The sequence below is a fragment of the Musa acuminata genome, chromosome BXJ1-2, assembly GCF_036884655.1.
Source record: "Musa acuminata AAA Group cultivar baxijiao chromosome BXJ1-2, Cavendish_Baxijiao_AAA, whole genome shotgun sequence".
Classification (NCBI taxonomy): domain Eukaryota; kingdom Viridiplantae; phylum Streptophyta; class Magnoliopsida; order Zingiberales; family Musaceae; genus Musa; species Musa acuminata.
The window spans coordinates 4,989,935-5,002,539 of record NC_088328.1 but is presented as its reverse complement, the minus strand read 5'-3'; the positions used below and the strand labels follow the sequence as shown (position 1 = coordinate 5,002,539).

Below are 12,605 nucleotides of genomic sequence, written 5' to 3'. Positions count from 1 at the left end.
CCCCTACAGGCGTGTTAGAACCCTAGCAGATTCTAAGCTTGGGGGTGATCTCTTTAGGGGATCGGCCTACTTTGAACTATATAGGGGTTCCTTCCTCTAGGTTGCTGCTCAAAAAGATTCATTTATTCCTTGAGAAAAGAGGATGAATACATGACTATTTATAAGGCTTATAAATCCCAACTCCTAATAGGACTCCCATTCAAGACTCCTACTTCTAACCAACTCCTAATGCTTCTCTAAGAAGCAATGTTTAAACTAATCCTAACCTTAGTTGGCCTCTTCAACTCTTTAATAAAGGTCGGCTAGGTAGGTTTTACATGAATACCCCTTTCAATGAAATTCAATTAGGACTCTCCTAGCTAGAGTCCTAATAGGGCGACTCACTAGCAGATGGTGTGCCCGCAGGCGACATTGCCCCTTACGGGCGAACGCTGCCCCCGCAAGCACCGCTATTGGCAAGACCCGCCCCCACTAGCAGCTCGCCCGTGGGTGGCGCCACTTGTTGGGGCTCGCACGTCAACCCAGCATGTGTAAGCGGCTTGCTTGTGGGCAGCCTGATTGTCGGCGAATGACCACCACCCGCTGACTGCTTATGGCCCCTACATGCAGGTGGCTGAGACTTCCCTTGGGAGCTCTCGACTAGGGCTACAAGTTGCCTTTGGACAACCTGCAAGGGTAGCAACAATTTGTGCCCTCTCTCATCTTTTTCGTCAATGATTTTGACGTCAAAAAGTTTTCTAAAATATAACACATAAAGTTCAAAATCAATCTTTCATATGAACAACCTAGCTCTGATACCACTATAGGTTAATCTAGGGGTGACATCACATGCGCAATGGAAGAACAGAAAATAAAAACCCTAAATTTTTTAAAAAGGTATTCGTCATCATATGAAAATTGGTGCATAAAAACTGTGATACAGAAAACCACGTGTGAGATAGTTGTGTTACCTAGGAAGATCATATATCCCTAAATCCCTATAGATCTATTGGAGTGAATGAAGGAGGTCAAGCATCCTCATCTCTAATAGTTATCCACATAGTAGGGCTATGACGACGCTCCTCAAATCTCCATACCTGATATCTGAGGAGGAGAATGGGAGAGGAGAATAGGAGGTGGCAACCAAGAAGCCCCAGCCTATGGGCATTTAGTTCCCTCTTATTTATAGAGGGGCTTGACCCTAATAGATCCTATCCTATTGGGTACTAGATCTCCATCTAATTACCCAAGCCTCTTAGATTAGTAGGTCTCTAGCTAATAATCTCCTATTAGCTCTTATTGGATCTAATCCATGGGATCCGATAATTCAGGGGCTTATTGGATTTCTAATAAGATAGGGGCTCTGAAGGATATCTTATATCTGAACCTCTACTCATCGCAACACCTACCATATGTGTGTGACATTTTAGGCCCAATATCGAGCTGACCGTGAGTCATACCTATCATAACTCCTTCTGGCTCAGTGAATTATTATCTCCATAATAATTCACTTGACTCATCGACTACGAACATACTAGGCCACTACCTCGAAATCCCCAAATAATATAGGAGAATCCAATCCGTTGAACCTATCTATCATCAGTTACCATGTTCCTATAGTCCCTCATGTTAGGAATGAGTCGGCATTAAAAGGGGGGTGAATTAGTGCAACGGTAAAAATTACTTCAGTTTGAAAATCTTATTACGATTAAACCCGTTTCGGAAGATATTAACTTAAAAGCATATAGAAGAGTATAGTGGATGTAAAGCAAGTAAAAAAGGGCAGTTTGCAGTAAATGTAAATTGCAAGAAGTAAATGCAAACCGAGTTATAGTGGTTCGGTCATCGTGACCTACATCCACTCCACCGATTCCTCTTTTGTCGAGGCCACTGACATCCACTAACGATCTTCCTTTAATAGACGAAGGTCAACCTCCTTCTTACAACAATATTCTCCTTTTGTAGGCTCAGAAGAGAACCTTTACACCCACTTTTTATAAAGCTTCTCTCACACTCTCCCGTAGAATAGTCTCTAAATTTTAGGAGGAGGGACTCTATACTTTATAAGGGTTTTCAACTCTAGAAATATAGAGTTTTTGTTCACTTTTCATGCTTCTCGATGCAGGAATAGCTAGGGTATTTATAGACCCCAAATGAGTTCAAAATTAGAGCCAAAATTTAAATCCCCAAAATTTCAAGGTACGGGCGATACCATCGCTTGCAACCTCACACTGGGTGGTACCACCGTCTAGTCTGACGGTACCACCACCTAGAAGACTGTGTCTGGGTAGTATCACCACCCAAACTGGTGGTACCACCACCTGACATAGTCTCGAAGACTGTGCCACGATGGTTTCACATGTTTGGTCACTGTTTGGGCCTTTCTCTTGGCCCAACACAGCCCAAACTATCCCCTAATTAGGTTTAAAATTGAAAGAGTAAATATCATCATTGAAATCATTAAGATTAATGAACCATAATTTACATAAAAATCATCATTACTTCAAATCATCATGCATAATTTAAATATAAAATCGTCAAGCATGATACTTATATTATTTTATATAAGCATACCTTTTTCTTTATGCCATATCAAAAAATGCATCATTTTTAAAACCGAAAAAAGTAACTTTCATTACGGTACAAACCGATAAGCCAAAAATTATAAAAATCATCATGTATAATTTCGAAATATAAACTTATTAGGCATGATCATTATGCATCATCTCATTGGGTATGATATCATTAATCGTAGAGCATCTTTAATCAAAATTAAGAAATAATATAATCAACATGATACACATTAATGCTTCTTAAAAACATACATAAGATTATCATTAGATTTAAATCTAACATTTTATTTATTTATCATAAAACATGTAATTTTCATTATCATTTTCAAAATTACTAGCATGATCCCAATTTTTTAGCATTTTTGTTACATTATTAAACATTCAATTTTGAAGAAAAATAATTAAACTAAATTAAAAATAACTCATGAAAAGCATCATGTAATTTCAAAATAAACTAAGGGGATTTTGATTACTTCATAGTCAAAAGCTGTTAAGGCATAGTTTGCCACTTCGCTTTTGTTGATTTTCTCCTCGTCTTCGGATGAGCTCGATTCGACCCAAAGTGGTTTCCTCTTCTTGCGTTCATAGCAAATAGTTATGTTCTTTTTGTTCTTTAATTTTTATTTTATTAACTTTTTAAATTTCATAGCGAGGAGTTCAAGTTCACCATCACTTAAGCTTATGGTCAAGTGGTCTTCAATTATTCTAAGTCCAAAACCTTCCTGTTCTTTCGAACGTTGTCCTCAAGTTCGTTTTGTATCACATTAGTCATTTCGTAGGTCATTAAAAATCCAATTAGTTCTTCGAGTGAAAGCTTGTTTAATTCTTTTGCCTCTTGTATGGCAGTTACTTTTGAATCCAATTCTTATAAAGAGAACGTTAAATTTTGTTTACAAGTTCAAAATCCAAAAAACTTTTACCAAGTGTTTTTAGACTATTGACGACATCCGTAAAACGGGTGTACATGTCTCCAATAGTCTCGCTTGGTTCCATTCGAAACAACTCAAAATCATGGATCAAAATATTAATCTTCGAATCTTTAACTCTACTAGTGCCTTCGTGTGTGATTTCAAGAGTGCGCCAAATATCGAAAGTCGTTTCGCAAGTAGAAACCCGATTGAATTCATTTTTATCTAAGGCGCAAAATAAGACATTCATAGCCTTTGCATTTAGAGAAAAAGTCTTCTTCTCCAAATCATTCCAATAGTTCACTGGAAGAGAAGACCTTTCAAAATCAAATTCGACTATATTCCATAAAACGAGATTCAACGAAAGTAAGAAAACTCTCATTCGAATTTTTCAATATGTGTAGCCCGTCCTATTGAACATGGGAGGACGAATGAGAGAAAATCCCTCTTGAAAATCGAAAAGAGCCATTTCTTTTGAGTGTTATACCAAATAAAAAATAATGAGGCTCTGATACCAACTGTTAGGAACGAGTTGGCACTAAGAGGGGGGTGGGGTGAATTAGTTTCTAAGTTTTGATCATTTAAGAGAGGAGTGAAAATCTATAAGGGTTGTCTCCTAAGCCTGTCAAAAGGAGTAAAGCTGTAAAAGGGTGGTTGGCCTATTAAAGGAAGGCCTCTAGTGGACGTCGATGATCTCGTCAGAAGAGGAAGCCAAAAGTGGATGTAGGTTAAGATTGACCGAACCACTCTAAATCTCAGTTTGCATTTATATTCTGCTCCTTATGCAAACTGCCTTCGTTGCTTTATGTCAACTATACTTCCATTTACTCTTAAGCTGAAGAACTTTCCGAAATGATTTTCATCGAAAATGATTTAATCGTATGAATGTCGTTTTAATTGACAAAAGTTTTTTGCTGCACTAATTCACACCCCCCCCCCCCCCCCCTAATGCTTTTGATCCAAACAATTAGTATCAGAGCCTCATTATTTCTCAGTTGGTTTAACACCCAAGAGAAATGGCTCATTTCAGCTTTCAAGAGTGTTACTCTCTTATTCATCCTCGCTTTCAATGGGACGAACTATACTTATTGGAAAAATCGAATGAAAGTTTTCTTACTTTCTTTGGATTTGAATTTATGGCACATAGTTGAAAATGGATTTAAAATATCTTCTCTTCTAATGAACCATTGGAATGATTTGGAGAAGAAGACGTTTTCTCTAAATGCAAAGGCTATGAATGCCTTATTTTATACCTTAGACAAAAACAAATTTAATCGGGTTTCTTTGTGCGAAACAGCTTTCGATATTTGGCGTACTCTTGAAATCACACACGAAGGCACAAGTAGTGTAAAAAATTCTAAAGTAAATCTTTTGATACACGATTTTGAGATGTTTTATATGGAACCAAGAGAGATTATTGGAGACATGTACACCTGTTTTACGGATGTCATCAATAGTCTAAAAGTACTTGGTAAAAGTTTTTTGAACTTTGAACTCGTGAACAAGATTTTGTGTTCTCTTTCTAAGAAGTGGGATTCAAAAGTAACAACTTTACAAGAAACAAAAGATTTAAATAATTTTCCACTTAAAGAACTTATCGGTACATTGATGATATATGAAATGGTGCACAATGCACTTGATGAACATGATGAACAAAACCACCTTCCAAAGAACAGGAAGGATTTGGGACATAAAACATTTGAAAACCACTCGAGCATAAGCTCAAGTGATGGTGAACAAGAACTACTCACTAAGAAATTTTAAAAGTTAATGAAATAAAAATTAAAGAACAAAAAGAACGAAACTACTTGCTTTGAACACAAGAAGAAGAACAAAAATTGGGATAAATCAAGCTCCTCCAAAGACAAGGAAAAAATCAAGAAAGATGAAGTGACAAACTACACCTTAACGGCATTCAACGATGAGGTAATCGAAACCCCCTTAATTTATTTTGAAATTACTTGATGTTTTTCATGATGCATTTTCTTTTTATGAATAATTATTTTTCTTAAAAATTATATGTTTAAAAAATTAAAAATATAAGAATATGATCATGCTTGTAATTTTAAAAATAATAATGAAAATTATATGTTTTATGTTAATGAAATAAAATGTTAGATTTAAATCTAATGATCATATGTATGTTTTTGTTAAGAAGAAAAAATGTGTATCTTGATGATTTTCGATTTTGATTGAAACCATGTTTGATGTTTTAATGAAAATATTAAAAAGTTTAATATCATACTTAATGATAATGTATGGCTTTAGTATGGAAAACTAAGCATGAAAAGATAGATTTACCTAAAAAGAAAAATGCATGACTACAACAAATAACAAAATGATTTTGGTTGAAAATACCTTATGCTCAGTGAAACCATGATTGATGAATATGCTTTATGTTTAATAATTTCTTTGTCTTGTATGTCCTATCATGATGAATATTTTGAAAATAAATAAAATCATGTTTGATTTGAAGTAATGCATAATGATCATGCTTAATGAGTTTTCTTTCGAAATGATGCATAATGATTTTTGTGATTTATGGATTATCGATTTTCACGATAAAAAGTGGCTTTTTCGGTTTTAAAAAAAATGATGCATGTTTTGATTTGACATAAATGAAATAGGCATGCTTATATGAAATAGTGTAAGTGTCATGACGATTGTATACTTAATGATACACAAAGTTATAATGAAAATATTGAAATTTTGATACCATGATTTGACGATTTTATGCATGAGATTTTAAAGTTATACATGATGATTTTTGTGGTTTATTGATTTTGATGGTTTTTATGATGAAATTTATTTTTTGATCCTAAACGATTGATGATATATATTTTTGTTGGTACAAAAAGGACAAAGGCATGCTTGTATGAAACAACTAAATAGCGAAAAGCATTTTTCTTGAAAATTTTTTTTCTCTATCTTATTGACTTTGATGAATCTATTTTATCATTTTTTATGAATCTCTTGAAAATAATTTTGATTTGATGATTTGAATTTGAATGAGCTTTATCTTGATTTTTTGAGATTTATAACTTGAGATTTACTCTATAAAAATTGAGATCTTTTATCCTCATGTTTCTTTTTGCCATCTACTATCCAAATGAATCATGATTGGTATCATTGCTATATTTCTTCTTGTCGTGTACTAAAGAGAAAATTTTCCTAAATAAATCATGATTTTTCGGAACCATTATTTTTTTTATGATTCATAATGAATTAAGAAATTTTATATGCTTGAATTAATATATTGTTCTCCTACAAGATTGAATGAATTTTATCTATATCATGATCTCCTAAAAATTCCTTTCATTTTTTTTAAAGAAGAGATGTGTCAAAATGAATCATGTCTTTTGGTATTCACATGATTTTATCTTTTTTTTCATGATATGATTTTTATGCAATTCCTTGTGTTCATGAAATATTTATCTCATCACCCAATAATTCTTCTTGATATTCCTTATGTGATGATATGAATACATGAAATATTCATTAATTTGTTTTGATGTATACAAATAAGAAGTTTCGATCATGGTAGGATGTAATTTGACAAAATTGATACCATCATGAAGTGAAATAAATGATGATTTGGAATCACGTATATAATGATGATTTTATATACATAATAATTTGGAATTATGCATGTAATTCTTTAACTTATGATAATGATATATGCAATAATGAAATATTCATGATAAAATAATTGTTTTGACATTCATGATTTGAATTTTCATCTATGTTAGTTACCTTTGTTATAATTTAGAAATTAACATAAAGAGTCTTCCTTTCTTTTTGACAATGACAAAAGGGGAGCAAAACATACTAGAAAGCTAATTTGCTAGCTCGCACAATTCAAGAAGAAAGTAAAATTTGCACTTCTCAAAAGAGAAGAAATTGCTATCTTGAACATCACCAAGAAAATGCTATTTTACAAATCTCAAGATGCACAAATGCAAACATATAAAATTTGTAATTTTGCATATCATTAAAATTTATGATGCTTTGGTGATTATGCATGTTTTAAAATATTGTAAGATTCATTAGCTTGCATGATGTAGAACTTGCTATCTTGAATATCACCAAGGAGTACTATCTTGCCTATCTAAGAAGCAAAAAGTTAACTTGCACATCTAGCAAAACTTATATTTCAAGAAGCAAGAGTTGCTTTCTTGAACATCTCAAAATTGTTAGTTTGCGTGTTTTAAAATGTTGAAAAAAATTTTTTGCTAGCTTGTATTTTGATGATAGCAAACTTACATGATGGTAAAAATGGATATTATGTTTTTCATGCAATGAGTTGAACTTATATTCCAAACACATGAGAATTGAACTTCTCCTTTTTGTTGATAACAAAGGGGGAGAAATATGATGATATGTTATGCATAAGTTTCTGATAACATGTTGCTTGGATTTTTGAATCCAAGAGTCTCTATCGATATGGCATATTGATAGGGAGAGTTTGTTTAAACTCTGGGAGTTAAGGTTAACTCCATCATCAATTAGTTGTCATCATCAAAAAGGGGAGATTGTTGAATCTCGTATTTTGATGATGAAACCAATTGATAATTATGTTTATGTTTTAATCTGTGTTTTAAGTGACACATGATGCTTCGATCAGGATAAGACAATTAAAGCAGGAAAAATCATGTTGGGCCAAAGGAACATGTCAGAAGATTGGACGTCGGGCCGGTGGATCGGTCGACGTATCGACAGAAGGCTTCGGGCAGTGGATTCGAGCATTGGGCCAAGAAGAGTGGGTATTGCACTAAGGATATCGGAGTTGCAGAGTTAACTGATCGATTGGGCAATAGGTCGTAGGAGAGGACGATGCACCGAAGAATCAGACGAAGCATCGAGGGACCAATGACATACCGGACAACTTGATTAATGCTTAGTATTAATTGTCTAGATCGAAGTTTGTTTTACATGTATAGGATTAACTACGATGGCAATAAGACATATAGCAGGTGTTGCGCCGGAGTCAAGACCAAGATCACGTTAGGAGTTCGAGAGTTCGACGAAAGTCCGGACGGTCGTCGGAGGTTCTACAGGAACAAATATGAGAAGTCCAAGAGCTTGCCAAAGAAGCTCGTCGGAACTCGCCAAGAGGATCATCGCAAGTCCAAGAGTTTGCCAGAAGTCCACCGGAGCATCACCGAGGATTCGTCAAATGTTCGCTGGAAGAAGCGATTGACTCACCGGAACACGAGTTGTAGTATTAATGTCTTAAATGTCATAGTTAGCATGAAGATTAAGTTAGGAATGGGAGGTGATCCCATTAACTTAATCTGGGACCAATTGGGCCCTTGAAAGACCCAAATTGGATCGAATGGATCAGCCCATTCGGACTCAGATTTCCTAGCCGACGATGGCACCGCTAGGGCCGACGGTGGCACCGCCTAGAAGCTCAGTCTCTAAGCGAAGTCAGGCGATGGTACCGCCCCTGTCAGGTGGTGGTACCGCCTGAGCTCAATCTCCGAGAGAAGTCAAGCGATGGTACCGCCCCTGTCAAGCAGTGGTACAACCTGAGCTTGGCCTCTGAGCAAAGTTAGGCGGTGGTACCACCCCTGTCAGGCGGTGGTACCGCCTGAGCTCGGTCTTCGAGCAGTGTTAGGCGGTAGGACCGCCCAATTCTGGCGATGGTACCGCTAGTACCCCGAAAATCCGAAAGATGACACTTTTGAGCTTCAAATTCAAACCAGTTGGGACCAACATTTATTCTGAGAATTTGAGAGATTAAAAGTGTTGTAAAATACTAGAAGATCTTCTCCCTCTTTTCTTCTAAGTTTTGATCATTCAAGTGGAAATCTGTAAGGTTTGTCTCCTAAGCCCGTCAAAAGGAGTAAAGTTGTAAAAAGATGGTTGGCCTTCGCCTATTGAAAGAATGCCTATAGTGAACGTCGGTGACCTCGTCGGAGGAGGAAGCCAAAAATGGATGTAGATCAAGATTGACCGAACCACTCTAAATCTCGGTTTGTACTTACATTCTACTCCTTATCACGTCAACTATACTTCGTTTACTCTTAAGTTAAAGAACTTTCTTAAACGGATTTCATCGAAAACAATTTCATCGACGAATCTCAAAAGTTATTATATTGATTAACATAATTTGGTATCTAGTTTTGCTACTACCATGTAGTTTTAGTATCTCTCTTTACACTTTTGTTGAAGCCGTTGCATGAAATGGTCTTTTTCTTTTTTTTTTGTGCCAATTGTTGGCATATGAAAGACAATCATTACAATGCTATCCATATTACTGATGATTATAGCACAAAGAAAGTAGTCACCAATTATTCTATAAAATATCATGTGCCTCTTTGATGGATGTGTAATGTCTATAAACACCTTTGATAGGTCTGTAATTGTGTCTTTCTCACATGATTGGGCAGATATCTTGGATAGGCGAAATGGAAACACGATGCATTATCTCATTATAAATAAAACAGACAACATCCATCTCTATTGCATATTCACAGTGGAGCAAATTGAGATCCGATCCAATTCAATGACGGAGTATCCATTGACCGATCAATCCGTCAGGGGTGTGTCAACTTGTCCTCAACCAAACTAATAAGCTCTATAGTATTTTTGACCTGCATATCAGTCGATGGATATCATTCAAGGTAAAATAACATGTTGATCGTCGGAACGATTATTGTTGAACCTAGTTTGTATCCAATCGATCAAGCTATCTGAATTATAGAAGCAATTCTCGTATCTGAATTATAGAAGGGGTGCTATATATATGTATATATACATATGTATATGTATATATACATATATATATATATATATATATATATATATATATATTGTGGGAAGCGAAATGAATGCCGATGTTGTTCATCCATAGTAAAAATAGAGGCACTTAGTTCACCAGAAGAGCATCGTCTTCTTTAACAGTACATCCATGCAAAGGCAACTACAGAAGGGCAAAACCTCCTTTGAATCATGATGAGATTTAGCTATTCCGGTTCCAAGAGCTTGGTTGATTACTTCAGGGATCCTTCCGGCAGCAGCTCGGCAGTGAAGGGGACGCCGGTCCTGGGCAGCCATTTGCCACCGTGGAGGAACTGCTGGACGCTGAACTTCTTCGCGTGAGCGTAGTCGATGTTCTTCACCCCCTTCCACGTCACCCTCTTGCTCTTGTCGGCGCCGGGTCCACGGTTGTCGACCTCGGTGTAGAAGCACGTGTTGAGCCCGAAGTCACCGAACCAGGGCAGCCACCCGTCGGGGTGGATCAGGTCGTCGATCTGGGACTGCAATATGAAGGTCCTCGAGTACATCTTCCATGGCCGGCCGAGGAAGGTGGGCAGCTTGGTGCGGAAGTCGTAGTAGGCGGGGTCGGCGCTGATGGTGCAGTTGTGGAGGATGATGGCGGAGGCCTGCTGCCGCATCTTGCGTCCCTGCGCCGTCACGATGTTCTGCTGGTTGTCGAGCGGCTTCCTTGCCAGAATCAGGCAGTTCTGGAAGATGGAGGCGGAGTCCCCGAAGATGAAGTCGATGGTGCCGGAGATGGTGCAGTCGCGGTAGAACTGGCGGTGGGTGTGAACGTAGAGCGTGTCCTGATACCCGTCGATCCGGCAGTTGTAGAAGACGGACATGTCGGACTGTACCCGGAGGGCTACCGCCTGATGCTTTTCGGCGCCAGCAGAATTCTCGATCCAGAGGTCCTTGGCGACGAATCCATCTCCGACGACGGCTGCGTTCATAGGCCATCAATTTTGAATTAGAGACATCAGTAAATGGGCCAAATGGCACGTGGCGTTTGTAATTAGCCCAGAACATGGACATGGAAATGGTGGTGCGCTCACCAACAGTGGCGGTGTCGAAGGTCCGGGTGCCATCTACGTAGTTGAGGCTGCCGGTGATCTTAGTCTTTGTTGGCCCATCGCCGATCAACATCACGTTGGTGGCGCTCTTGTTGACGTGTACTTTCTCCTTGTACTCTCCTTCCTTGATGTGAATGATGAAGATATCGGCGCCCTTATTTGGGACGCGGGAGATGGCCTCGCCAATGGTCTTGACGTCGCCGCTGCCATCCTGAGCTACTACGACGTTGGGTTTCAGATCCGCCGTGCTGGTCGCGAGCAGCCTTCTCTTGCCGGGGGTGACGTACGACGGGTATCCCTCAGCGAGGAGCTTGCGGTTGATTGGGAGATTGAGCGAGGACAAGGTATCGTCGAAGTTGTTGACGATGGCCAAAATGTTGCTGGTCAGCTCGGAGGAGCTGTTGAGCATCTTCCGCATGGACTCTCCAGCGTTGGTGGTGGTGCCCTCGAAGCCATCGACGCACGTCTCCTGGTAGGTGATGGTGGCGCTGAGCCATATCTTGAGGTCGTCGAGGAACTTATCGAGGTTGGCGACGGAGAAGTCGCCGAGCCGGTCAACCGACCGTCTGAGGTCATCGATGGCATAGTCGAGAAGCTCACGGCAATTCTCGAGGGCCTCCGAGGTGCTGGGGTCCTTGGCAGCCTCCGACAGCACCGTGGAGTGATCGATGGCGTCGTTGATGTGTTTGACGGTGATGTTGAAGGCCAAATTGAGGAGCTCCTTGGGGTCGGCGTCGGGACCCGCCACGGACGACAGCGTGTTCTCGCAGGTTTCCTTGTAGTCCGTCGGCCGGCAGAAATCTTGGACATTCTTCACGGAGGTTGAGAGCTGAGGGTCAGCGGATTGGGAGCGGCGGTTAGAAACGGTGACTGCCACCGTGGCGACGACGGCCACGAGGACGATGGCGGAGATACTGAGAACAGCGACCTTGTTGTTCCCCATGGCTAGTTGGCTACCAAGCTTCGGCCTTTATTCCTAGTATATAGAGAGCTAAGTCTCTTACAGATCTGCCAGAGGTGTTGCAGTGCCCCACGGACTGGAGGCTTATTGTTGCATGGAAGGGGCGGGGAAGCGGTGGGGTTACCCTAAAGGGAAGAGGATGACCCCGAGAGAGCGATGAAGGATGCAATGGAATGGGCTCATTTATATACAGAGGATGTGCAGCGAGGGAGAGAGAAAGACCATGAAGACGGAACAAGTGGTCGGTCGACGTAGGAAGGGGACGTTGGAGGCGTGCGGTTCGGCCGCGTCGATCGGAGGATCGGAGGAGGCTTTGGCTAAGATATCGGCAAAAAAATGCTACACA

At 39.1% G+C, this 12,605-nt stretch overlaps 1 protein-coding gene across 1 annotated transcript; it reads right to left on the bottom strand.

Annotated features, from left to right (window-relative positions):
• Positions 1–10,316: 10,316 nt before the first annotated feature.
• Positions 10,317–12,384, bottom strand: LOC104000994 (putative pectinesterase/pectinesterase inhibitor 28). The gene is made up of 2 exons (XM_009423164.3): positions 11,281–12,384; positions 10,317–11,168 (listed from the first exon to the last, which is right to left on the bottom strand). The coding sequence occupies exons 1-2, from the start codon at positions 12,239–12,241 to the stop codon at positions 10,459–10,461; spliced, it is 1,671 nt and encodes a 556-aa protein (XP_009421439.1). The 5' UTR covers positions 12,242–12,384; the 3' UTR covers positions 10,317–10,458.
• Between the last annotated feature and the right edge of the window lie 221 nt (positions 12,385–12,605).

What these genes read in the sequence shown, in the direction of transcription:
- LOC104000994 (XM_009423164.3), bottom strand. Translation starts at nt 12,241, where the DNA reads ATGGGGAACAACAAGGTCGCTGTTCTCAGTATCTCCGCCATCGTCCTC. An exon ending in CTTCGACACCGCCACTGTTG is followed by an intron (nt 11,169 to 11,280) that starts GTGAGCGCACCA and finishes CTATGAACGCAG; the next exon opens with CCGTCGTCGGAGATGGATTC.